The 27455-nt window shown below is 50.0% G+C and overlaps 2 protein-coding genes across 7 annotated transcripts in view; both read left to right on the forward strand.

Moving 5' to 3' along the window:
- The window catches only part of MAP3K9 (mitogen-activated protein kinase kinase kinase 9), an 81139-nt gene extending 59538 nt beyond the window's left edge, over positions 1–21601 (forward strand). Inside the window, exons 6-12 of one of the 3 annotated variants that reach the window (XM_082384320.1) lie at positions 2089–2329; positions 4388–4510; positions 5777–5930; positions 8547–8615; positions 10060–10172; positions 11389–12195; positions 13334–21601. In XM_082384320.1, the coding sequence (XP_082240446.1) occupies positions 2089–2329; positions 4388–4510; positions 5777–5930; positions 8547–8615; positions 10060–10172; positions 11389–12195; positions 13334–13818 (1992 nt within the window). In that variant the 3' untranslated portion in view covers positions 13819–21601. The remainder of the gene's footprint in view (positions 1–2088; positions 2330–4387; positions 4511–5776; positions 5931–8546; positions 8616–10059; positions 10173–11388; positions 12196–13333) is intronic. The other 2 variants (XM_082384322.1, XM_082384321.1) reach the window with 2 other exon arrangements.
- The window catches only part of LOC309625193 (uncharacterized protein), a 47379-nt gene continuing 39652 nt past the window's right edge, over positions 19729–27455 (forward strand). For all 4 annotated transcript variants that reach the window (XR_014242377.1, XM_082384372.1, XM_082384370.1 and 1 more), the window contains exon 1: positions 19729–19838. The gene's annotated coding sequence lies outside the window, so the exon portion shown is untranslated. The remainder of the gene's footprint in view (positions 19839–27455) is intronic.

The following is a 27455-nucleotide window of genomic DNA, read 5'->3' on the forward strand; positions in this document are numbered from 1 at the left end:
CATTATAAGGCTTGGAGTTGGGCAAGTGAGGGTGAAATGGGTAATGAGCTTTCTCACTGGAGAGATTCCTCTTAAATCATTTTATGTGGAAGATGCGATTTGCATGCTATGGAGTTGATACCCAAATAGGTGTTTTGCAAGAAGGGGATTTACCATGCTGGAGGGTTTCCAGGTATATGGTGCCATAGTTGAGTACTCCATAAATGTCCTGTTTTCCCATGTGATTCACTCTTCAGGTTGGCTCAACCTACTTCTGCTTCTGTGTATGTGAGGATGGATTGGTCTCTGGGCTGGAGTTCAAGTTCCCTTAAAGGAAGGAGCTTAAACCCAAGCCATGCCTTAGACAAGAGCATGCAGGAGAGAGGACTTAGGAAGGCTGAGATTAGCTTGAACTAATTTTCAGCTTTCCCATTTAGCAGCAAAATAACCAACCAGGAATAATTTTTCTGAATCTTCTATGTGTTTTTGTTCTGGTGGTAAAAACAAAGCAGTGGGACCAGGAAGCCAGGGATGTGGAGGGCGCACAACAATTAATCTGTTTGGGGCTTATTTCATCAAAGAAGGAGAAGTTCAAAAGTTCAAGCTCATTTCTCAGGCACTGTGATGAATCCATGTTCCCATAAAGAAGGACTGCATTTATAAAATTGTCTTCTCTCTCCTCCTCCTTCTTTCTCTCATTCATTCATCGACTCAACAGTTAATCAGGAACTACTGAGGACCTACCACGTACCAGACAACTTTCAAGGTGCTCATCCTCTTCTCATTTTTCTCCTTTCTATCATTTTTATGGTCATTTTCATATACTCTTGAGAATAGAAGGCAAGTTGAATGGAAAACTCCTTTCATCAGAATGTTTTATTCCCATTTTGTTTCTGTTTTCTCTTCTGCTCTCTGCCTGCCGCTCTGCTTCCCCGATATGTATTCACATACTTTTTTCTAGCCCTGGGTTCCATTTCTATATTTTGTTCTAGTCCAGAATGACTTCTTATAGGGGAGCATTTCATTGAGAATTTTGAATTTCAACCACAGAAGTGTTGCTCTGGCTGCTTTATTGAAAAAAACTTCTCCCTTTTTAGACATGGTTCTCTCAGGTTGTTGACATGAAAGCTTCCTAAGTTTTAGTCCTCCGCCTCCACCCCACTTCAATCCTAGGCCTGCGGTAACCAGTGTTAACAGTTTATGAGTCCACATGTTTAAATTGTATACGCATGCATGCTTTGTTCTCTTTCCTGGGCTCTCTCCTATTTCCTGATGCCATAAGCCCCCACCTCTTTCCAGGAATTCCATGGTGAGTTCATTTGTAAATTCATGCAGGAGGAAACAGGGGAGGGAGGGAAGAGGTTCTGCCCACCTTCTAGAGAAAGTGCCTGGCAAAGACTTCAGGAAATGTTCTCTCTTCTCTTTGCTGTGCTGTCCCCATCCTTCCAGAGCAAATGGTTGTCCTTTAAGATAAGATGCAAGTTTAAACCACACGCTCAGTGGATTCACTCACCAAGTGAACAAAGATTTAGATGACGCGCCTCACGAACCTTTTGAACAGCCACCCTGGAAATATATTTATTTTCATTTGAATGTTAGGCGATGCCTGGAGGGTGATTCATTTACAGCACACACATTTTAAGCTAGATCACATTAAGCTGGCTCTGGTTTTAAGAAACTTTCCTTTATGTAACAGAAAAAAAAAATCAAAATAGAACCAGATCTGTAAAATTTGAGAATATGATTATATTTTCTACCCAAACGCCATCGTTTTTCCTGGTCACAGGTAATTTTGATCAGTCAATCAAGGGGCACAGGGAACCATCAGCCCCCGTCTCCAGGGCTTGGCCTGTGGCTACTCTAGCTGTATCCTCAGGATGGCTCCTCTGAGCCTGCCTTTCCTCCATTTGCGGTGGTCGGGCGTTCATTTTCCAGCCAGCTCTTGAGCCCCCATCTCCGCCGGGGACTGAAGCGTGGGGCGTTGGAGGACAGCTGTCCAGGTTGCCGTGAGCACTGGCCCCCCAGGGGCGAGCGCCCTCTGCATGGACCACCTGCCCCCCACACCGCCCCCTCCCCCCCTCCCCCCCCATGGTTCTACCTGCCTGGCAGGAGCTACACACCTGGGAGGAGGAGCTGACGCGGGCCGCACTCCAGCAGAAGAACCAGGAGGAGCTCCTGCGGCGCCGGGAGCAGGAGCTGGCCGAGCGGGAGATCGACATCCTGGAGCGGGAGCTCAACGTCATCATTCACCAGCTGTGCCAGGAGAAGCCGCGGGTCAAGAAACGCAAGGGCAAGTTCAGGAAGAACCGACTGAAGCTCAAGGACGGAAACCGCATCAGCCTCCCTTCCGGTCGGTGGCCGGGGACCTGGGGGAAGTGGGAGTGGACCGAGAGACTGGTGTGGCAGGGGGTCTGTGGGAACCGGGGACTGAGCTCAGAAACGTGAGACCCCCCAGGGCTCATCACGGAGCCGGTTTAAGAAGGTCCGTTCTATTCCGTGGAAAGCCTGGCCTGCTGGACAGCTTCCGCCTTCCAGGGGGATTTTGTGGTGTGACTACACTCAGAATACGAGGGGAAGGCCATGAATGTGACAGGCCTGACAGGCGGGCTCAGTCCGGGCTGCTGGAAGCACGCCGTGCACACAGGCACATCTCACTTTAGTCAACCCTGGAGAAGGAATGTGTCCCTGGGGGAGAAAAATCCCAGGGTACGTGTGTATGTGCGTGTGAGTCTGCAAAATAACTCATCTCAGGGTTTCTGTAAATAATTAGCTCTCTCTGTGCAGTTGAGATTAGGATGAACGTTTAAGAATTTGATTTACACATAACCTTTCAGAAACACATTAGCTGAACAAAGGTACATTTGCAGTAGGTACAGCCTTGGGAAAATGCAAAGAAATATGAAACTATGAATTAGAATCTCTGCGGGGCGTAACGTACCCACGGAGGGAGGTGAGTACTCAAGTGTGTGTTATGTAAATAAAAAAGTTCATTGTATTCTGAGTCTGTAAGGCCCCAGGAAGCAAGCTTATTCGAAGTATAAGGAACCAAGGGAAAATGGCATAATAGGAGTAGTAGTGGATGATTTTAAGCACTGGGATGGTGGCTTAGGTACAGACAAGAGAATCCATCTAGTGAAATTCAGTGAATGTGTCATTGCACACTTTTTTCCTTTCAGGCAACACAGAGTCTTTAAGCACCTCTGGAGCATCTGGCACGTGCCAGCATCTTGCTGTGTGCTAAGGAAGCAGATAGAAAAGCCATGGAGCTCACCTACAGGGAGATCACAGTCTAGAGGGGAGACCTAGGTGCAAACATGCAGATCTTTTTTATAGCCTTTTGATAGATGGGGCGAATGAAGCTCAGAATCTCAGAGAATGTGCATTTTACATTCCTCATGTGTGCTGTAAATGCCTTTGGAATACATCAGAATTTGGACCATTAACCGCACCTCCCTCACTTTCCCAGGTTCTGTGGGTTAGTCCTGTTACCCCACACTTAGCGAGAGCATCAGTCTCCCTGCTTTGGTCCCTGAGAAAAAGAGGCGTGTACAGATAGACTATATGAGATGGAGAATTTTAAGTTAGATTTCCTAGAATAATCAACAAGGTCTCATGATATTTTTTTAAAATTAATTTATTTATTTTATTTTTGGCTGTGTTGGGTCTTCGTTTCTGTGCGAAGGCTTTCTCTAGTTGCGGCAAGTGGGGGCCACTCTTCATCGCGGTGCGCGGGCCTCTCACTATCGTGGCCTCTCTTGTTGCGGAGCACAGGCTCCAGATGCGCAGGCTCAGTAGTTGTGGCTCACGGGCCTAGTTGCTCCGCGGCATGTGGGATCTTCCCAGACCAGGGCTCGAACCCGTGTCCCCTGCATTGGCAGGCAGATTCTCAACCACTGCACCACCAGGGAAGCCCTCTCATGATGTTTTTAAAAACTATTCTAAGCATGTACTTGCTACACCTATATACATTATATAGACATATGTACATTATATAGACGGCTTTATGAAAACCATATAATGAAGTTCACTTGGGTAATGAAGTTTCCTTCTCTTCATACGTCCATCTTGCCACATCCCTATGGGAAAAAGAAATGATTGTGAAAGAGAACATTTCCCAGGTGAAAAGGAGCTTCTCAGGAAATAGGGCCTGTCCCTCAAGCCTGCCAGGAAGTGTCAGTTCTCTCATAGGAATTTTTTTTTTAACTGAGGTATAGTTGATGTACAATATTACACAAGTTTCAGGTGTACAACATAGTGACTCACAATTTTTAAAGGTTATACTCCATTTATAGTTATTATAAAATATTGGCTGTATTCCCTGTGTTACAGTATATATCCTTGTAGCTCATAGGAATTTGATAATGGGAAAATTCTAATGCACACGCATCTGTTTGTCTTCCCCAAGCAGATTTCCAGCACAAGTTCACGGTACAGGCCTCACCCACCATGGATAAAAGGAAGAGTCTCATCAACAGCCGCTCTAGTCCTCCTGCAAGCCCCACCATCATTCCTCGCCTGCGAGCCATCCAGTGTGAGGCTGTTTCCCAAATTAGCTGGGGCCAGAACACACCAGGGGCACCTGTCCCCTGCTCTGTCCAGCCACCGACTGGTCCAGGCTGGCTCCGTCCATAACTCTGCCACTTCTCCTCCACAATATGTATATACATGCACATGTGTACGCAGACCCTTACCCCCCACCTCCTCTCTCCATGACCTTGACCCTTTCACTCTTAGTCAGATACCAGCAAAGGGGTTTGTGGGTATCAGCGGGCTCTTTAGTGAATTACAAAGCAATTTGGGATGCGATGAAGGTACCCTGGCCTGGGGACCTTGTGCACTTGCTGCCATATTTGGGGCATCGTGGTTTTTCTTTTCCATGCTTCCCAGGAAAGGGCTTTGTCAAAGTGTAGGTTCCAAGGTAAACTTGCCAGCTACTTTATGATAGGCCAAATCTGAACCAATTTTATTTTATGACAGTGTTTATTAAAAAGAACTTATACAAACACACATATATGCATATATGTAAAGTGTGTGTATGCCCTAATTTAAAGATAGAGAGATTTCGTCAAAAAACCCCCCAAGACCTGGATTTCTGGCTTTCCTTGAAAAATCAAATCAAATCAGTGGATTCTTTTTTTCGTATGCTCTGTATTTTGCCTCAGTCCCCTCAACTCCCTGTTTTCTGGTAATTGGGTCACTCCATTCATTTATGATATAAGGCCAGTCTCTGAAGCATTTGGCTTTCAACCCTTGCTCTAAGGTATCAGGGTCAGAAGAAGGCACCTCCTCTCCTATCTGTTATATTTCTCCAGGCCCGTTCCTTCCCCCTCTCCTACCCCTGACTTCCTTCTCCACAGTGTTGAATTCCTCACTTTCTTCCTTTCCAGCACTTTCTTACCAAAATGTCTTCACTTATACATCTTCCTTACCCCTTATCTCTCACCTACTTCCTCACCGCCCCCCTCGCCCCCCAAGCCAGTCCCCGGCAACAAAACATGTTCCTAAGTCAGGTCTGCTTGGAGCTCTGGTGACTGGCCGACCTGAGTGCCCACTTTATGCTGGACTCGGGAGAATCTAGGAGGTTTTCTCACGTTTGGTACTTTGAAAGCACTGAGTGAGTGGTGGCTGGGAACTCCTTTACTTGCCTGGCAGGCTCCACTCGGGCACAGAGTTTTTGACAAGGTCTGACTATCCCCCGCAGCTCCAATTATGTGAGTGTGTGTGTCCGGTCGGGGAGAGGCTGGTTTGGGGGGACCTCTCTGTTTTCCAGCTCCCATTCGACCTTTGTTATCCACAGTGACACCAGGCGAAAGCAGCAAAACCTGGGGCCGGAGCTGTGTCGTCCCCAAGGAGGAGGGGGAAGAGGAGGAGAAGAGGGCCCCCAAGAAGAAGGGACGGACGTGGGGGCCAGGTACACTTGGTCAGAAGGAGTTTGCCTCAGGAGACGAAGGGTAAGAGCCAGATGATGGGAAATCCTTTAAAAATATGATGTGGAGTACCTTTTTCTCTGTTGCGTGTTTCGCTGCGTTCAGAGAAATTACAAGCTTCTTGATCTTTACAATAGGGTTTTCCAATCTCCTTGTTCCCTGGAACCTCCTAGGACAGGAGTTGGCATACTTTTTCCATAAAGGGCCGGATAGTAAGTATTTTAGGCTTTGTGGGCCACGTGGTCTCTGTAGGAACTACTCAGCCCCACTGTGGTAGTACAGAAGCAGCCACAGACCATGGACAATATGTAAATGAACGAGCATGGCTGTGTTCCAGTAAAACTGTACAGAAACAAGTGATGGGCAGGATTTAGCCCATGAGTTACAGTTTGCCCAGCCCCGGAGACCTCCTGTTCAGAGTAGCAAGTAGTCCAAGCATTCACTACGTGTGAGGAGTTCAGCCTGAGTGTTCTGTTTACACCTGGCTCTTCCCCTTAAAACGTCTGCCCAGGAGAAAGAGAAGGAAGGACAGAGGTGACATGCCTCTTGAATGGAGGCTTATCCTGAAGCAGGGGCAGGCAGAATAACCCAGCCCTGCAGGTGCAGTTGGAGGTGACTCCAGGGCCACTAGCACTTCCTGATGACCCCACTCCCTAGCCACGCCGACGTGTATGAGTGCCCCCTCTAGGCAAAGCACATGGCACGCCCTGGTGCCTTGGATGTGCTTGTGTTCTCACTGTGGGCTTGTGACCCAGGGGTCCTAGTCCTTCACAGACCAGTTGCTTGTAGTGTAGTAGTGAAGACCATGGATGCTGAGCCCAGGCTGCCGGGGTGTGAATCCCGGTTCCTCCATGCCCAGCTGTGGGACCTTATGTTTTCTCATCTGTCAAATGGGGATTCTCTCCATACCCATCTCATGGAGGCGATCATGAATAAGCTCATATTTGGGAAGTCCCTAGAAGATGGGCTGGCTCGTAGTAAGCATATGTAAATACTTGCTCTCATGATTCGTCCGTGCTTCTCATGCAATTCTCCTTCATACTCGAAGAATGCATGTCATGGGATATACTTCTTATTCTTGTGTTAGAATCTAGAACCATATTTCTTGACTTTTCCAAGTGGGAGGATTAGCAGTAGCCCCCTTCATCCTTTGTAGTGGCTTTTCAAAGAGCTTCTAAGGTTGACTATTCAACTTAGAGGTGCCCTGAACCTGTAACTAGCCTTGGTATTTCTCTGAATACTAAGATTTCATGTCCAAAATCTACTTCCCCATGTCAGATCTGTGCTGAAGGTGAAAATAACAGGTTGGTTCATGAAGGATGGACTCTTTGAAGCCAGGCTTTGGAAATCACTAGCTACCTTGGAACAGAATATTTAGATATGTAGGGCAGACTGCCTAAGCTGTATAAGAATTCAGTGATTGAGTCCTCTGGGGATTGCAGGTTGCTCTGCTATACTAAGTTCTGTAGGTACAAGCACTCCTCAGTTTGTCCTTTGAGCCTTGGCTAGAAGTAGGGTTGAGCTGGGCCTGAGGAACTCCGTCACCCTGAGTCCCTTGGCATTTCTGACATTAGTGTGTTTCCAGATAGGCTTTACCAGGTTGGCTCTGGATCCCAATGGTTTCTCTGGTTCTGCTTCATTTAAAGGTATTTTTTGTCTTGCTAGTAAATTAACTGCATTTCACATTACACAAAACATTAACTTTGGAATTTTCTTACATTACATTAACTTACATAGATTTGCCCTCAAAACTTTTGAAGCAGTTCAAAATATGTGACTTCATTTTTCATGATTCTCAGTTCCTATTGAAGAAATAAGGAAAATCCATCCAGTCTCAAGAAAAGACCTCTTCCATGTCAGAAAATTTTGAGTGCCTCTATATGATACTATTTCTAATGTTAGTCCCTGTTGACTGAAGAAAATATGTAATGACAAAAAGCTGTATTGAATTCAGTAATGTTAAGTGAATTTGCATCTCCATCCTTTAAAAAAGTAGTACATATCTGTAGGAAACATATGCGCTGTCTGTAGACAGCGGAGATCTATGGATTCACAAGCCCCCCATAATTAAGCTGTGGCTGCTCAGCGATGTTTGTCCCACAGATTGGGAGGTCCTGGGCCTCTGGTAGTTCCGGCATGGTCATCTTGTTAAGATTCCTTCATGGGCTTCCCTGGTGGCGCAGTGGTTGAGAATCTGCCTGCCAATGCAGGGGACACGGGTTCGAGCCCTGGTCTGGGAGGATCCCACATGCCGCGGAGCAACTGGGCCCGTGAGCCACAACTACTGAGCCTGCACGTCTGGAGCCTGTGCTCCGCAACAAGAGAGGCCGCGATAGTGAGAGGCCCGCGCACCGCAGTGAAGAGTGGCCCCCACTTGCCGCCGCAACTAGAGAAAGCCCTCGCACAGAAACGAAGACCCAACACAGCCATAAATAAATAAATAAATAAAAATAAACAAACAAACAAACCCAAAGTTTAAAAAAAAAAAAGATTCCTTCATGGTGTGGGGCTTTGCTGACCGGACAAGGGGAGGGCAGCTGGCGATGTGGCTGGAGCCCAGCCTTGAGGGTTCTCATGTGGGAGAGGCTGAGCTGCATGTACCCACTGTTGCCTGCTACTGATTGTCTTTATTCATTGAAGATCCCCTCAGAGACGTGAGAAAGCTAATGGTTTAAGTACCCCATCAGAATCTCCACATTTCCACTTGGGGTGAGTCTAATCTTCACCCTGTCATCACATGTACTGGTAATAACCCTCCCTCCGTTTCCTTGTCCTCACAGCGCACCCCGCAGAATCAAGCCTCATTATTGCCAGGGCCATGCTGACTTTCTTTTTTTTTTTTTTGGAAGCGGTACCATCGTGCACCTTGGGAAAATTCCTGTGTTGGTCTGACTTGACGTTTCCTTGCTCCCCTGACCACTCCTGTTGTTGGGATTCTCCCAGCATCCTTAGTTTTAGGGAGACAGTCCATGGCTGTTTATCCTTTGGTCGTCAGCACTGGCTTTGACTCTGCTGATCTGGATTCCTTGGACCCAGAGCTGGAGGTTATGTTATGAGGCTTCCAGTGAGAAGTCTCAGGCTGTGGGTTGGGCAGTACGCTTCTCTCTGGCTGTGTATTTTGGTTGAAACCACTGGTCGCTGGGAGGTACTTTAATTCAGTGGCATTTCTGATAGCACTTGAAACAGAGGTCTGCAGTCAGGGAAGAAGTTGGTCCTTCTCCCTCCCTCAAGATGGGCTGGGAAGAGTGGGCTTTAGTTGAATGGCTCTCTCTAGCCCTAAAAGGAGAGCCACCCCTGGTTATATACTGGTATCTCCAGGGCAGTCATAGCCCACAGATTCCTCAGTCCTCCTTCTTTACTGTCCTTTAGGGGAAAGACCAGTGCTTCTGGGCCTCTGATGCCCCTGTCCTATAAGAGAGTTGGCGGGGTACCCGGTCAGTGACCTTGGAGTTACTGGCTTGCCACTGTGAGCTGATTACAGGGTTTTGAAAGCAAGCTCCTGTCATTTTCCTCTCCATTCCCAGACAAACCGAGGGTTCGAGTCCAGCATTATGTACTGCCCACATAGGTCTGTCCCAAAGTGCACTGGGTTGGTGCAGCTTTGTTGGTTGATTTTTGTTTTTGAAACATGGATGGCTTTGAAAGTTGCCTAAGCATGCCGTAAGCTTGGAAGGAGAAATTGAGAAAGGGTGTGAGTGGAGTGGCCTGGCCTGGCCCATCTCTGCTAGCTCATTGCCCGGTGCTTGCCTTGCGTTGCAAATCTCAGCATTGCAGTTTTTCCAACGTCACCAGTGTGTTGTAGTCAGCGCCTGCGGAGTGACTGTCTCTCCCTTAAGTTAGGCTTCGGCAAGACCCTGGCCAGCGCCGGGCAGTCCTTGTTCTTGCTGTCCTCTTGCCAGCCTGCCCAGCAGGTCTTCCCACAGCTCCGTAGCAGCATGTGAGGGGTGGGTTATGTCTCTGCTTTTCACTCCCTAGAGCATGTGCACTTTTGCTAATGAAGCGGGTGGGCTCAATAAGGCTTGTTGCCTATACCCCGAGGCTCTTGGGCTTTGCTGTAATCCAGCAGACAGGGAGAGGCATTTCCATAGGCCCAGGGAGCTGAGGGTAAAGGAAGTAACCAGTTCTCACAGTTTCCTCACTTCCTCTCATTCAGCCTCAAGTCCCTGGTAGATGGATACAAACAGTGGTCGTCCAGTGCCCCCAACCTGGGGAAGGGGCCGAGGAATAGTCCAGCCCTGCCAGGGTTCACCAGCCTTATGGAGATGGGTAAGCACTGCCTTTGTCTTGACTCTCCCCCTGTTCCCTCAGGGAATTCTTGGCCAAGCTTCTCGGACTCTTTAAGGACCCCTAGTACTGCTTCATGGGGGTGTTTCCTCTTTTCCTCAACTCTTGGTCCCCCCACCCCCGGCCCTGCTTGTTCCTTCTCAGTTTGCTCTACTCCCATTCCATCGAGTCTTCTCAAATCACTACTGCTGCCATGGAACCTGCCTTTGGCCTCCTATCCCAAGGGGCCAGTTATAGCCTCCTTAGGGCAGTGAAGAAGGAGGAGGCCTGGAATCAGGCAGTTTCCTTTCCTGGGTCTATTTCTGGGTATTTTAATGTGGGGAGTCCACAGAATGGGAGATGGTAATAGAAGACACCACAGTGTTCCTCCAAGGAAGCTTTTCCAGTGTTGCCCTGTGATTACTGAATGGGTAAGGCCTTCTCCAGGCTCTCTCAGAAAGTACTCTTCTCTCTAGAATTCCAAGATCATAATAAGTCAGTCCATAGAGTAGATGGGCCTTCACCCATGCAGGGGATTCTAATCCTTTGCAGGAGACTAGTCTTTTTTTTTTTTTTTTTAATTTTGGTTGCACCAGCTCTCAGTTGCAGCAGGTGTGCTCCTTAGTTGTGGCTTGCCGGCTCCTTAGTTGTGGCCGGTGGGCTCCTTAGTTGTGGCTCGTGGGCTCCTTAGTTGGGGCATGCAAACTCTTAGTTGCAGCATGCATGTGGGATCTAGTTCCCTGACCAGGGATCGAACCTGGGTCCCCTGCCTTGGGAGCGCAGAGTCGTAACCACTGGGCCACCAGGGACGTCCTGCAGGACACTAGTCTTAAGACAAGTCTGTAGGCCATTATCCTAGAAATCCAAGGTCCCTTCCAGTTTCAAGTTGTAAAATAATTAGGGATCTATCTGTTCTAGGAAACTCATACCGCACTTCTTGTGTTGAGGGTCCCTACGACAGAAGGAGCAAATTAGCAGATCATCTTTTCTGCACATAGGAAAACAGGCTTTGCAGTGGAGAGTGATTTCCCCACGTTGGTCGCAGTTGAGTGTGGAGGCATGAAGTCCTGTTGGTTCTTTGTCCTGCACCTCAGACTGTTCAACGTCTGCATCCCTGGCACTAAGCCAGGGGCCTGGGGTTGGGGAGAAGGACCAGGTTTTTACTCTTGCCGCTTCGTTCCCATTTTCTGTTTCCCCTCCACTCCTCTCATCTTCGCAGAGGACGAGGACAGCGAAGGTCCACGGAGTGGGGAGAGTCGTCCACAGCCGTCACCCAACCAGTCCTACCTCTGCATCCCATTCCCTCGTGGAGAGGAGGGGGACGGCCCCCCCGGCGACGGCGTCCACGAGGAGCCCACCCCAGTCAACTCGGCCACCAGTACCCCTCAGCTGACGCCAACCAACAGCCTCAAGCGGGGCGGCCCCCACCACCGCCGCTGCGAGGTGGCTCTGCTCGGCTGTGGGGCCGTCCTGGCGGCCACGGGCCTCGGGTGTGACCTGCTGGAAGCTGGCAAGTGCCAGCTGCTCCCCCCGGAGGAACCCGAGCCGCCAGCCCGGGAGGAGAAGAAGAGGCGCGAGGGCCTTTTCCAGAGAGCCAGTCGTCCCCGTCGGAGCACCAGCCCCCCATCCCGGAAGCTCTTCAAGAAGGAGGAGCCCGTGCTGTTGCTAGGAGACCCCTCTGCCTCCCTCACGCTGCTCTCTCTCTCCTCCATCTCCGAGTGCAACTCCACCCGCTCCCTGCTGCGTTCTGACAGTGATGAGATCGTGGTGTACGAGATGCCCGTCAGCCCCGGGGAGGCCCCGCCCCTGAGCCCCTGCACCCGCAATCCCCTGGTCAATGTCCGAGTGGAGCGCTTCAAGCGAGACCCGAGGCAGTCCCTGACCCCCACCCATGTCACCCTCACGGCCCCCCGCGCTGAGCCCAGCGCCCACCGGCGGACTCCTTCCGATGGGGCCCTCAAGCCGGCGGCCCCTCGAGCCAGCAGGAGCCCCTCCAGCAACGGGCTGAGCCCCAGCCCTGGAGCAGGTGAGGCCTGCCCGCCCCCTCCTTCCTCTTGCCCGCCTTCGTGCTTCCCCCAGGAGTGGAGGTATCGGGGTCAGCTCCGTTTCTCCTCTGGCTCAGCCAGTCAAGACAGGCTGCTCTGGGCCGCGGGAGGTGGCCGACTTCTCTCCGTCCTGTGCCTCAGGGGGTCTTCCCTGAGGAGGGAGAGCAGGCAGGCAGGTTCTGGGAAGAGCCCCATCAGGACTCCGGTGGGATGCTCAGGCCCTGGGTGTGGGAGCGTGCGGCGCGGTGCTTTCAGGACAAGGGCGGGAGTCCAGCTCCGTTTGTTCCCCGAAGAGGAGGCTGCAGTTACCGAGAGGAATCCTGCCCTGCACGCAGGAGGGTATTTTCTGCCACGCAGCTGGGCTCTTGCCTCTCGTTACAGCGTGAGTCCAGACACTCGCAGAAGGCAAGCTTCCGCCCGGGCGTCACGCCCTCCATCACTCACCCCTCAGTTACTCATCCCGTCGCTCAGACGCGGAGATGTGTCCAGGTGAACTGCTGTGCCGGTGCACACGCTCGCCTTCTCCTCTGACGTCCCACACGCCCTGACGTGCACTGTCACCCTGGGCCTTCCCCACCCTGTCCCTTGCGCCCTAGAAGACGTCAGTCTGACCTGAGGTCAAGAAACCACCTTGAATCCCGTAGGAGAAGAGAACATGGCAATACCCTTTCAGTGAGATTTGAGTGTGAACGACAATAGTACTTGACCATTCAGCTTGCCCTGCCCCTGCTTAGATTTTTTTGTTACAATCAGATAGGTGGCCTCTTTGGGAAAAGAGACCCCTAGATTACTCGTCTTTAGATTTCTGACACCTAGCTTTGTTCTTGTCACACGTTTATTAAATGGATGAACTGCGAATGAACAGACATTTCCTCAAGTTGTTTCATTGCAGATACGAGCCCCGTGTGTCCCATTATTATCAGATACAGGGACCGTGGCCTTGTCGTTGACTGTCACATCCCCAGTGCCTGCCAACACACTGCATGAAAAATAGTAGGCGCTCGTGATTCACGTTATCCCAAGTGGACGGGGACGTGGCGAGGTGGGGAGGAAGCAGCGTGTGTGGCCCAGAAGTGTGGTGCCATTATCGAACGCCTCTCCCTTTGTCTCTTTGACCAGGAATGTTGAAAACCCCCAGCCCCAGCCGAGACCCAGGTGAATTCCCCCGTCTCCCTGACCCCAATGTGGTCTTTCCCCCGACCCCAAGGCGCTGGAACACACAGCAGGACTCTGCCTTGGAGAGACCCAAGACCCTGGAGTTTCTGCCTCGGCCGCGTCCTTCTGCCAACCGGCAGCGACTGGACCCTTGGTGGTTCGTGTCTCCCAGCCACGCCCGTAGCGCCTCCCCAGCCAACAGTTCCAGCACGGAGACGCCCAGCAACCTGGACTCCTGCTTGGCAAGCAGCAGCAGTACCGTGGAGGAGCGGCCTGGGCTGCCAGCCCTGACCCCCTTCCAGGCGGGGCCGCTGCCACCCGCCGAGCGGACGCTTCTGGACCTGGACGCAGAGGGCCAGAGTCAGGACGGCACCGTGCCGCTGTGCAGAGCCGCGCTGAACACACACAGGCCTGCCCCTTACGAGATCCAGCAAGAGTTCTGGTCTTAGCACGAAAAGGGTTGGGGGCGGGCAAGGGGGAAGCAGGAGGAGATGGGGGGGAGCTGGCTGGCACAGCCCTGTCTCGGCATTGGACCCCCTGAGCTCCCGCCCTACTTCTTGCACTGATAATGCACTTTGAAGATGGAAGGGATGGAAGCAGGGCCCCTTGAGAGGGCTTCTTGCCCTGCAGGGCCCTTCTCCCCAGGTCCACTGGAGGGGCCGTGGCTGTGGAGGGCAGGGAGGGGTGCGTGCATGTCCTCCACCCTCCACAGTCTTCCTTGCCTTCAAGGTGACCCCGCAGAGTCACTCAGCCGAATCTGTCTGCTTCTCCCTCTCCTCAGCCCCCTGGGTGTGCCCTCCTGGGCTCCCTGTTAGCCCTGAGTTCAGCCTTTCCAAACACCAGTACTGGATGTTCTGTGATTGATTTTGCTCCTCTTCCACATTCTTCCCTGACACTCATGAATCAGAATCTCGTTTGGTGTGAGATGTGAGCTTTTCTGTGTCCTGAGCCCTTCGGTGCCGGCCGGAGGACTGAAGGCAAAGTACCCCAGTGTCGGGCGCAGGAATTGATGGAGCTAGCACCACCTAACTGCACTTCCAGGCGCCCCACTTATTCATTTGAGCCTCCCAGTGGTAGGGACCTGCCTCTGTGAGACCCGGGGGGAGGGGAGGGAGTTAGGAAATACAGTTGAGTTGCAGTAAAGAGGGTAACGGAGTCTGTCTGTCCTCATTCCTTTTGTAAACACTCAAAGAAGGGCAGAAACCAGCACCTGTTGACGGCACCTATCTCCTACCTGGGGTCCAAATGTGGTCAGACCAGGTTCTGATACAAACATACTCTCAGCCCAGGAATAGTTTCCAGGGAGACTCACTGGTGACAGTTCTGAAACCAGAGACAAAGTTCTTGTGTTTTTCCGTTTGGTCATCTGATCTGTATGTGTTCTTCTCTTCCCTTGATCTTTCTTCCGGTCCCTGGAATTAGTGGACTTCAGGTTGTGTGTTTGGTGGGGAGATATCTCTGCGCTGCACCAGAATAGCATATGGGGGTGGGTCCTGGACCCTGGGAGTTGGAACTGGGGGGATTCCTTCTCATCCATCATTACTCTGTGATGCCCTTGAAGTAAAATGGAGCGCTTTTTAGTTCCCTGCGTGAATGGATGTGGTGAGTGATGATGTCTGTAAGGTGCTCAGTGAGCCCCTGATGTACAGGAACCTTCAAGTCCCGAGCACTGGAGACCAACCAAGGCCTCTTGTCTCTGTGCACAGATAGCCCCTCCTGCTGGGCTCTGGACCATGTGCTGGGTAGGAAGGACAACAGAGGCCAACCCCGACTTTTCTGGAATTTGTTTCCTTAACTTGAACGTTGAGCTTCTTCTGGAGCTTCCTCACGTGTGTCTCCACTGTTCCTCTTACCCTCAGGCTCCTGCAGCAAGTGTGAACGGTTGTCTTTGCGTGGGAATAACAGCTTGACAGGAATAGCGTCCTTAGGTCATGCTCCTCCCCCCTCAAGACTCTACACATCACTCCACTGTCTTTTATCCTGGACTATTTCTCTGCAGGTGTTGGAGGGCCACCTGCAGGTTTCTTGCGTTTGCTGCCTGGATGCCAGGACAGGAGAACAGCCATCCGGGCACGAGTGATGGATTTGGTCATTGCTTGCTCTGTAACTACGATAGAAGTCCTGCCCTGGGGATGACAAAAGGGGAGACCTTGGCTTTCAAGTTGTTCGTTGTTTTACGAGCCCACTGGCAGACACTTTGGTTCAAGGGCCCCATGTAGTCTTGGGCGGGGAGGCACTGTTGGTTTTGTTGTCCAGCGTTCTGTTATTGCATCTCATCTCTCTCCGTCTCTTTGTTCAGCGAAGACAGTACGTAAGAGATTATTTTTGCCCCCATGCCCCGCTCCTCGGCTAGGAGGGGGGAAGCGTGAATCCCGTCAGCAGTTCCAGCCAACCACGTGACTCCCCTTCATTCCTGATGGGGAGAGGGACACAGACGGCCTGTTCTGTGCCCTTTCCCAGGACTCTCCAGGGCCCCAGGCCCTAAGCCACTAACACATCTCTAAACCCTTAGCCGCACTAAATGGCCCCCTGGTGGGTGCAGCATACAATGTAGTCCAGACCACGCTGGCTCTGGACAGTGCTCTGTGGAAGGAGACAGGGGGTCTTCCTTTGCTCATTTTCTGCTTTTTGTCATTTTGTTGGATTGCAGCTGTCTGTCTTAGAAGTGTAGTGTAACTGGTGTGGAGGAGACTGATGGCTCACTGTCGCTGAGTAAGAGGAGGTTGAACCCGGTTCTTCCTCATCCATCCAGGGGAAGACAAGGGAAGGCTGGGTGTCTGCTAAGGGAAGGATTATACCCGCAAGAGGCAGAAGCGGGGTTATTCTGAAGATGCTTCTGTGGGCTTCCATGAAGATGGAGGACTTACCATCTCTCAGCTCCTCCAAACCAGGTCTCCGAGGGGCCCCTGCCCGCCACACTCTCTCTCTCTGTGGGGCAAGGCTCAGGTGGGATAAGGATCCTATATAGTAACAGGTTTGGGTTGCTTTCTGTCCACTCAACCTCCCTTGTCTCCATGGTCATGGGCAGGGGCAGGCCTGGGAGCGGGGGATCAAACCCCTGCAGCAGCAGTAGCTGACCCCCTTCCCTTTCCTCAGACACTTTCCCACCCCTCTTGGCAGGTGCTGCTACATGGAAGATGGTGATGGGAAACAGATACTGCTCTCCGCCCCTTCTCCTTGGCTCCTTCAGTTCCTTCCACTGATTTTGCACAGGACTGTCCTCTGTCCTTGGGGATCCAGGCCACTGCCAGGGGCTGAGTAGATGTCCCAGTTATTTTCATGTTATGTCTAAGAGGCTTTGACAGATGCTCTTATCTTCGCATCTTTTAGTATCCGGAGGTCTGGTAGTGAAGATGATGATGATGGTGGTACCTTGCATTTGGATGACTCAGAATTGTGCTAACCTTTCCTCCTGACCTTTACAAAATTACATTATTTGCCTTCTACATTTGTTATACTTACTGGTAGAGAAGGGGAAATGCTTAAAGATGAAGATTCAAGTGAAGAGAAGTTAAAAAGCTGCTTGGACTGATTGCTGAGTCGGGCACCAGACTCTGAGACCCGAACAGATTGGCTCTGTCCTCCGTTCTGCTTTTGCTGTCTGACCTTGGGCTTGTCTCTTAGTCCCTCTCAAATTTCCTTCCTGTAAAAGCAACCATCACCTGCTTCCCTCACAAGGGCAAGAGAGTGTGTATCAGAGCAGGTCCGTGAAGCCCGTGGCTCCCTGCCAGCGAATAGGACAAACTGCTGAAGTTGACAGTGCAGTTCTTACCGCCTTTGCCTCTAGGGGACTTGCCTACTTCCTCTGGCTTCTGGAAGAGGAATGATTTGGAGTTGGCTTAGCATGACTAATGGGGACCGTGGTCAGGCACATGCTCTTCTGCTGCATTACGTAGCCCCTGGTGTTTACAAGCATCCCTCCTAATTCCCCCACCTAATTTGTAAGGCTGATGGTCCTACCATTAGTGTCTTACAGAGGAGGCGATGGGAGACGGGGAGCTGGAGGCAGCATCCGAATGATGATTTGGGGTCTCTTGTTTCTTGGAGTCATTCCCAAAGTCTGATGTGTTTAGAGGCCGGAATCAGGCCGGTTCTGGAAGGAATCCTTGGGAAAGGGTCTGCTGGCCCTTGGGACATAGGTCATGGTGCGGGCTTCCTCACAAGGCCCCTTTTCCCCCAGACCACAGTTGCTCAGGGACGCCATAAGACACCCCAAGGACATCTAGGCCTGAAGTGGTATCAGCACTCTTGCTCCACAGCCCCCCTTTGGAGGCTCCTTCCCTGCTCCCTCCCCCACAGGGAAAGAGCCGCCTCCTGAGCATTCCTAATTCTTCCAGCTCGCTTTTCACAAAGCACAGAGCAGCGGGTACTGAAGGCTGGGTGGCTCTGAGTGGTACACTGCACAGTTGAAATGTCCGTGCGGCAGGCCCCTCTGTGAATGCAGAACCTTGACCTTTTCTGCATGTGTTTCATTTAGCCTGTGCCTTTGACTCAGGTGTGGGTCGGGCAGGTCAGAAACACTATTGTCTCTTGAAGAATTTCGGGGAAGGAGCAGGTGCTGCCGCTTCTGTAGTGGCAGGCTTTTCCTGAGGACTCTGCCAGAGACTGTAGACCGGGGTCAGGGGGAGAGCAGCTCACAGTGCCTTGTAAGTGAACGTGGCAGCAGGAGCGGCAGGAATCCGGTGATCGGAGCTACCCGCCTGCAAGTTGTGTGATGGCGCAAACATCTCTCCCCGCTCTGGACCTCTGAGCCCAGCTGTGAACTGAGGACGATGAAGCACGAAGCCTTTCTAGCTTGAAAATCTGTGGTCCTGGGGCCCCTGGTCTAGCACTGGTAAGCCTCCCCTTGCTGGGTTGCTTCCTTTTGTGGAGAACAGTGTGTGTGTGTGTGTGTGTGTGTGTGTGTGTGTGTGCGCGCGCGCGTGTGTGTGATTGGAAGTCAAAAACAGTCAAATATTGGCAATTTCATGTGGTTTGACCGACTAGACCACCTGCCTCTTCTCCTTGGCTTCAGGCCTGAGATGACTTCTTTTGAAGCTCCAGCTGTTGTGAGGAACACATTCCCAAATGTCTCTCTTTGTTCGGACAGATCATGGTTTTCTTAGATCAGGAATTCAAATGAATAAAAATCCACATCAGAAGGGGAAACCCAGTGGTACTTCCAGGGAGCCCTCAGTCCCTGACTTTGCCCTGGCCTTGCCTCCTGGGTGCCCGCCACCCCAGGCACTGGCTTTGGAAGGGCAGGAGGCAGAAACTGGAGTCCTAGCTGATTAAGGCTAATTAACGGGGCTTAGGTGTCTAATTAGCCTGACCCAGCCCTGGGCTTCTGGTTGGCTATACGGGCCAGGTGAGCCTCTCATTCACTTAGATTATTTTCCATTTGTCCTGATACACTATTGACAGGCCTCACCCCGTCCCTTGTCCGTTTCAGGGAGCCCTGATTTGTTCTTCCAAAGGTTGGGCTGCTCCTTGATCTGGAGCCAGTAGGACTGGTTCTTCCTGATTCTTACTGGCTGTGTGGTTCCCTGCATCCCCTGCCCATGGCCTTCCTTTGGGTCTTTCGCTCATGACCACAGCTAGAAATAGAGAAGAGCCTCGGGGCCCAGCTGGTTAGCAGAGGCATGAGCTTTTCTACTCCTCTCTTTGTTTCTCTTGGAAACAGACTTGCCTTTTCCCTGACCCAATCTCCTTCCTGACTGGTCTGACCCACCCTCCCTGCAAACACCCACAACCTAGTTTTACTAGCCTGATTGGCAGGCGTGAACCTGGCAGCTAGATAGGTATCTCAGGACAGACACCAGAGTACAATTTCAGAGGTTCAGAGATAGGCCTTTCCTATTGGGATGTGTGAGGGAGACATTCAGGAAATCTGAACCCAGAGGTCAGATTGATTTATCAAGAGGGGTCCTGGTGAGTGATGGCCCCATGGATATGGTGGTCTTGCTCTACACTCCCTGTAGTCCAAGACCGTAATATGTTGCCCACGTTCCTGAAATCCTTCACACCCAGGTCCTTGCTTTGACAGATCCCGACTTTATTTAAAATGTAGATATTGTGTTCATCATGAACTTTTCATTAACTTTAATTTTTAAAAGTATTGCACTGAAATATGATTCATCTGGATAACTGAGTTTTGTTTTGTTTTGTTTTGTTTTTGGTGACCCCTTAAATTCTGTATCCAAGGCGAGTGCCTCACCTTATCCTAGTCTCAGCCCTACCTGTTCCTCCCCTGAACAAGCTCAGGCAGAACTGTGAGGTAGGGTTAGGTCTTTCCTGCTTGCCCTTCCCTTCAGTCCTGAGTCGGGTGGTAGCTCTCTGGAAGTGTTTGCGTTTGAATAGGAATGTGTTGACTTAACAGCAGTGAAACACCTAGGGCAGCTTTCAACCTTGGACCTGTGACTGAGATGACTTTTCCTGGATGTCCCCCAGCTTCCTTTCAGCCTCTCTGAAACCCTGAGGCCACTTAGAGGTGTGTATGTGTTTTAAGGGAAAGGGAAGGGATTACAGTGGAGAGGATTCTTCAGAGTCTCATTTGAAACCTCTTTGGGACATCTTTGAACTTGCAGAGAAGTGAATAAATCATTCTCTCTCCCAGTTCCAGAACGGACAGAAGTTAGACAGAGGTGTTTTTACCCCCTTGCCTGCCTAGCACTGTGCCTGGCCTACGATGACCTTCAGCCGTCATATCACCTCCCTTGGGAGCCTTTTCGATACTATTATTATTCTCTGTCATCTTTATTTTACTCTCATCATTTATCTTTCCCTCCAGTTCCAGAAGCCATGCTGGCTATGGCTCTTTTCTTCGTCACTGTCAGAATGAGGCATGGGTTTATCCTGGCCTGGGTATGGGGACTAACAATAAATTATATGAAACCATTATATTTCTTCTAGGTGAGAGGTGCTGTCCTAAAGGTTTATATTCTTTTCTTTCCTTTTTTATTTTTTGGACTCACAATAATCCTGGGAGGGTGGGGGTGGGGGATATTACCTCCATCTAAGGATGTGGAAACTGAGGCTCAGATGGTTGTGTAACATGCCCAAGGTCACATGGCTAGGAAGCAGTGTTGCTGACCTGTTTGGCTCCAAAGCCATCTCTTCTTTTCCTCCGAGCACATTTTAGGGCACTGTTTAGAAGGTCTGGGATAAAATCAGCCTGGCTTAGGTCCCCTGAGGCTCTGAGGTGGCTCTTTGTCCAGGGAGGAGTTGTCCTGTGGCTAACCCATCACCTCCCCTTTGTGACTGGAGACACCCTGCAGGACTTGCAGTCTCCCTGGAGCTCAGCCGACCTCCTCTCTGCTCCTGCTGCTTCCTCCTCCATCATTTCCTCTCCACGATTGTTCAGGGACCTGTTCCACGGGGGCGGGGGTTGAACATGTCCATCCTGTAGCTCTTCTCCCAGGACCACTGAAGGCCTATGGGCCTCTCGCCTCTGTTTCCAGCCCACAGTTGCCCCATTACTGCCCTTTAGCACAGCTTCAACCCACATCCCTCCCGGCCTCTGGAGTTTGGAAGCCTTACTGTAGCTCCTCTTGGGAACTTGAAATCAGGCTTTTGTCTTTTCATTGTATTGAGCCACATGCTCTTGATACCCAGTTGTAGCAAAGAAGGGAGGGGATGAACTTGTCAACTTTCTCCTCTAACTACCCACGATACACACACACACACGCACACACACACGCTCACACACTCACAATCTCACACACGCATGTTCACACACTCACACGGAGATCTAGTCTGAGACTGTATCTATATCTTCTAGAGGGTTAAGGAAAGGAGCTGGAGATGGGTTTTATTTAATTCACAGAAAACCTTTCTTTGGGATTTTCCTCCCCCTTAGAGCCTTCAAGTCTAGGTAAAGTGGAAGTTCACATACACGTTAGTTTTGTTCCTCAGTATGTAGCTCCTAGTTTTCATCTTAAGCCTTCCCTGCTCCAGTGTGTTGTCCATGTGTGATGACCCCGTGTCCTTGAATTCCCATTTTGCTTTGGGATTTAAGTTATTGTAATTTGTCAACAATATTTAAAAATAGAAAAGTCCTGAAGGAAACTTATCAGGTTCTTTTCTTTGGCTTTTTTTTTTTTTTTTTTTCAAGGTACTGTAAATTGTTAACTAGGGATGCCAAGCAGGCTTGGTTCAATGGCTAAACCTCTTGTATGACAGTGTGATGCTGATCTCAGCCTGGTCTCACCACCAGAGCACACACAGACTTGAATAAAACTATTACAATAATGACTTCTGGTTTGCTGTGGTGCTTTGTAAACTTGTCCTTTTCCCCTCTTTTCTTTGTAATTATACAAGATGTCCAAGTAACTGGCTGTTTCTCGAGAATTTCCATATGTAGGGGTAAAATAACTGGAGAGAGGGGCAGATATGGTGCAGGAAAGAGGAGGTGGCTGAGGAGCCTCCCTGAAGGTCCTGGAGCCCCCCAGCTGGACCACAGGGGCCTTTCTGAAGCATAGCACTGACCAGTGCCTGCCCGGGCAGTTCAGTTTCTTCGCATAACTGCCTTTCGCCCAGGTCGTGAATTTTGGCTTTCGGAGCTCCTGGCAAGTATGTGCCGTCTCTCACCCTCTACCACTGTCCACCCTGACATTCCTGGTGAAGCTGTGAATGTGGCTAAGAGGACAGACACCAATGGACTTGTACACTTGTGGACAAGGTTTGCCAGCTGTGAGTCATGGGTTCCTTGTGGTCTTGATACTCTTAATGGCACTTGCCAGCTCTGTGACCTTGGGCAAACCACTTAATCTCTCTGGGTCTCTTCTGGAGCAGGCTGATCACAAAGCAGCCTTTGTGCTCTTACTTTCCGTGATTGTGCGTTGGGTGGGGATGAGGGTGAAAACAGACAGAAGAATCTTGTTTGGGGGCATTCTTTGGCACTTTAGTCCACTGTTTCATTATTCAGCTGCATGTGGAAAAGTGGCTTCTGAATCTCTATATTGACCCGTTCATGCTTTAATACTGTGACCTTCACTCACTCCATCCCTCTTAGCCCCTTCCTCTGCTACCCACAGATGGTAACTGTGGTGGGTGCTGGATGCTAAGACTGTGAGGAGAAAGATGACCTTGTGCTGAACTTCAAAGTAGGTTTAACTAGGGCCACATAACCTTTGTCAGGCTGATTGGGCAAAGACGAAAAATTGACCCAACTCCTTGCTTGAGAAGATGCGATGAGAAGAGTATGTATATGAATTGCTCCATGTTTCTGCAAAGCAGTTTGACCATGTGGCATTAATTCTATAACGTGGACCCAGAAATTTCATTTAGTAATAACAACTAGCTACAATGCGCCAAGCCTTGCGCTAAGACTTGACCTGCATTATCTCATTTACAACATCTCAACATCCTAAGAGTAGATCCCATTATTCTCTCCATTTTATACTGAGAAAAATGAAGACTAGAGTCAAGTAACAGGCCCAAGGCCACAGAACTCTCAAACAGTGAAGCTGAGATTTGTCTGATTCTAGCCTCTGCACTCATATCAAAGAATGAGTCAGATGCAGACAAAGACTTGTTTACAAGTCATCTCAACATTATTTACAGGAGGGTTCTAGTGACTACAAATGACCCAAACAAGATTGGGGGGGGGGGTCTACTTCTACCCTCTTCCTCAGTCAACATGGAATCTGAGAACATGAGAGCATGTTTTTTTTTTAACTTTAATTATTTATTTATTTTTGGCTGCATTGGGTCTTCGTTGCTGGGCTTTCTCTAGTTGCGGTGAGCGGGGGCTACTCTTCGTTGCAGTGCGGGGGCTTCTCATTGCAGTGGCTTCTCTCGTTGCAGAGCATGGTCTCTAGGCACACAGGCTTCAGTAGTTGTGGCACGCAGGCTCAGTAGTTGTGGCTCGTGGGCTCTAGAGTGCAGGCTCAGTAGTTGTGGTGCATGGGCTTAGTTGCTCCTCGGCATGTGGGATCTTCCCGGACCAGGGATTGAACCTGTGTCCCCTGCATTGTCAGGCGGATTCTTAACCACTGCGCCACCAGGGAAGTCCCAATGAGAGCATGTTTTTAATTACAAATTATAAACAGTCTAAATGCCTGGCAATGGGATTGCTTAAACTTTGCCTCTCTGCAAGGCATTTATTGAATATCTTCTATGTGCCGGGTGCCAGCTGGACACTGGAGATTTACAGCTTGTTCAAATACAGCCCAGTTCTCCAAGACCTTATGGTCTGCTGGAAGAGATTGAAATGTACAGAAATCTGTTTAATGTGGTCAGTGCTATGATGGTGCTACAGGAACACCATGGATTGGCGTTAGCCTGAGCTGGGGCTTCACAGACCTCAGGGAGGCGGCGACACCTGAGTTGAATCTTAAGGGAAGGAGGAGCACAAAGGCACAAAGGCTTGAGATGGCTTTCTCTCATAGCAAGCAGCACACGCCTGTCTCTTCCTTGTGTGAAAGTGGCCCCAGGCGATACCTCACCCTCGATTCCTATCTCTGATTTTATTACTCAACCATATGTGAGGTTACATAGCCATTAAAATTAGATTGTTCAAGAATAGTTAAGGAAATAAGGAAGTGTTCAAAAGTTAAAAGGCAGGATACCAAAAACTTCAAAAATAACTTGATCCCAATTATATACAGAAAATATATTTCCTTTCCTTTCTATCTTTTTAAAAAAATATCCATTTGGTGGGCATAAGAAAAAGATGGAAACATAGTCAGTTACTGATATCTTTATGAAGAGGTATCATGGTTAATCTAAAAAGGTTCTTTACTTTCAGAACTTTTAAGACCTTTTTTTTTTTCAGTGAATATATGTTACTTTTACAGTCAGCAAAACAATGGTGAATACAGTAGTTTGAGGGTACTTCTTCATGATCTCAGGTTTCTCTGCAGATGTTCCAGAGGCCACTTGCTTTGAGGCTGCCCCCCTGCCCCAAGTAATACAGCAAGGTAACTACAGAAGCCCTGCTCTTGAAAAGTAGAATTGGGGCCAGGGCCAGTACCAGCTTCCTGGTCCTAATGGAATCTCTTCCTCACCCCCTTCCTCATCTCTTCCTCCCTACTGAGAGAGGTGAGCCACCTGCACAATGCAAGCAGAACCTGGTGAGAATACATGAACAGAGAAAGCTCTAAGAGAGAAGGTACATGCAGGTCTCCTAGAGGGCATAGCTGGTTAGGAATGTCAGGTCCTGGACGGGCCTGGAAAGCGCTCTTAGGTTTGTGACACATGGACACACCCCTCCATGAAAGGAGCTGGGCTGGACCAAGGTACACCACACCCTGTTTACTTGACTATGGAATGTGCTTCATTCAAGGCTGGGATGTACTAATCCTCTCAGCCCTCCGGTCCCCACCCGATCTAGTCTAACCAGCTTGAGTTGGAGAACATGTTCTGGCATAGGGGCATTGGGTGGCGGTGGTGAAGGGTGGACGTCTGCTCTGCCCCTCCTCTCGGAGGCTGGTCACACGGCATCCACCCAATCAGGAGGGCCTCTTGTGCAGTCTCAATGGCAGGCGCTGGAGACTTCCTTGTGATAAGAGGAAAAGGGGGAGGATTGGGACAGAAGATCAGCCCTAGCGAATATGCTCACGGAATACAGGTCTGATCATGTTACACCCCAACGTCTGTAGAAGATCCACATTCTTTAGCATGGCCTTCACGATCTGCTCCTAACCTACCTTCCCAAACTCCTACCACACTTTCCCTGCCCCCAGCCCTTACCCACACATAAGACTGTACCCCTTTCTGTTTCCTGTAAGACTTGATCTTCCAGGAACAGAGGCCTCCTGCTAGAAGAGCATTCTCTTCTTCATGAGCATGAAACTGCACAACTCAGATGGGACTTGAACCCATGCGCCGGGACTTGAACCGAGCTGAAACCCAGATTGGGACTTGAACCCATAGTCATCTGAGATCACACACCTGCTCTCAGGACTCAGTGAAGCTCAGGTTCTTTATGTCTCATCGCAGAAAGAATTCAGTGAGATAAAAAGTGGTAGGTAAGAAGTGGATTTATTTAGAGAGACACATATTCCATAGACAGAATGCGGTCCGTCTCAAAAGGCGAGAGCAGCCTCAAGGTATGGGGTCATCTCGGAAAGTGAGAGCGGTCAAGGGAGAAACACATTCCACAGACAGTGGGCCATCTCAGAAGGCGAGTGGCCCTGAAATATGGGGTGGTTAGTTTTTATGGGCTGGGTAATTTCATAGGCTAACAAGTGGGAGGGTTACTCCAACTATTTTGGAGAAGGGGTGGAGATTTCCAGGAATTGGGCCACTGCCCACTTTTTGGCCTTTTATGGTTGGCCTCGGAGCTGTCATGGTGCCTGTGGGTGTGTCATTTAGCATATGCTGATGTGTTACAGTGAGTGTATAATGAGAGCTCAAGGTCTACTGGAAGTCAAATCTTCCACCATCTTGGACTTAGTTGGTTCTAACCAGTTTTTGTCATGTCCTATGGCTATGTCATTCTTTTAAAAGTTGTACCCTGCCCCCTTCCCTCCTGTTCCAAGCAGACTCTCTGCTATCTACCCAGGTGTCGAAGCTGACTGTAACTTAAGTGGCTGACAAATTAAGTGGTCACATTTGGGTTGGGGAGGGGAGAGGCAATGGAGAATTGGGCCAGAGGAAGAGAGAAAGAGAGGCTGGATTCTGCCCCTAGAAGTTCATAGTCTCCCTGGTGAGCCCAAATATGCCAGGATGCGCTGAAGAAGTTTACAATGGGAGTGAATCCGAGTGGGGCCCTGTGGGGCTCCCAGGCATGGAGGCCTTTTTGTCCCCAGTTTCTTGTAGGCAAGACTCCAGCCTCCATGATCTTTCCAGAGTTCCAAAGAGCACATCTGAACATTTGCTAATCAAGGGAGGAGCAGCCAAGAAACCGCCTGAGGCCAGATTAATGGGAGAGAGAAGCTCATCAAGATTAGGAGAACGACCACCTGAGGCCCTGCACACACCCTCATCTTGTCAGCAACCCCACCCTTGAACTATTGCTATAAAAACTCCCATCAAATCCTCCTGGGTTGGGACACAGTTTTTCGAGGCAGGAGCCCGCTGTGTTCCCCTTTGCCTGGCAAAGCAGGAAAGCTATCCTTTTCTACTTCACCCAAAACTCTGTCTCTTAGATTCAGTTTGGCACAAGTGTACAGAGAGGCTGAGCTTTTGGCATCAGGGCTCCTGCAGGTAAAGACAGTCCAGTCTTGAGGGCCATGGCTAGTGAGGGGCAGGGGTCATTAAAGAAATACTGACTCCCATCTTGTTCTGTGCTTTACCCAACCTGAAAAGAAAAAAAATCATCCCTCTGATAAATGCTTATTGAGGGCCTACTCTGGTCTGGGATGCAGGAGGTGGGGGGCTTGGGGGGGGTCAGGCAGGTCAACGAATGATGCATTCTTATGACAAAAAGATGCAGTCGGGGGCGGGGCTGGGGGATCTGTGGCCATGAGAGGCAAGCCCCATCTAAAGGCATCCACTAAAAAAAAAAAAGTGTTAAACACGTCCCCTCTGTGTTTTTTAAAATTAATTTTAATTAATTAATTAGTTTATTTATGGCTGTGTTGGGTCTTCGTTTCTGTGCGAGGGCTTTCTCTAGTTGCGGGAAGCGGGGCCTCTTGTTGTGGAGCACAGGCTCCAGACGCGCAGGCTCAGTAGTTGTGGCTCACGGGCTCTAGAGCGCAGGCGCAGTAGTTGTGGCGCACGGGCTCAGTTGCTCCGGGGCGTGTGGGATCTTCCCAGACCAGGGCTCAAACCCGTGTCCCCTGCATTGGCAGGCAGATTCTCAACCACTGCGCCACCAGGGAAGACCCCTTCTGTGTTTTAAACCCTGAGAGTGAATGACTTCTCCCTTTTGGGAGTTTACCATCTAGTGGGGAAAATCAGGTAAGCTACAGACAAATGAGGCGCTATGAGAATATACTGTTTCTCTCTCTCTCTCTCTCTCTCTCTCTCTCTATGTATATATATAAGTATATATGTATATATACATAGAGAGAGAGAGAAGGTGAGGGAGGGGGGAGGGAGAAATGGGGTGGGGGGAGGGAGAGGGAGACAGGGAGAGAGGAGAGGTGGGAAGTGATGTCTAAATTGAGACCTGAAAGGTGAGTAAGGCTGAAACAGGCACTAGGTGGTGAAGGTAACT

The sequence above is a fragment of the Balaenoptera borealis genome, assembly GCF_965194805.1.
Source record: "Balaenoptera borealis genome assembly, chromosome: 3".
In the NCBI taxonomy this organism is placed as follows: Eukaryota; Metazoa; Chordata; class Mammalia; order Artiodactyla; family Balaenopteridae; genus Balaenoptera; species Balaenoptera borealis.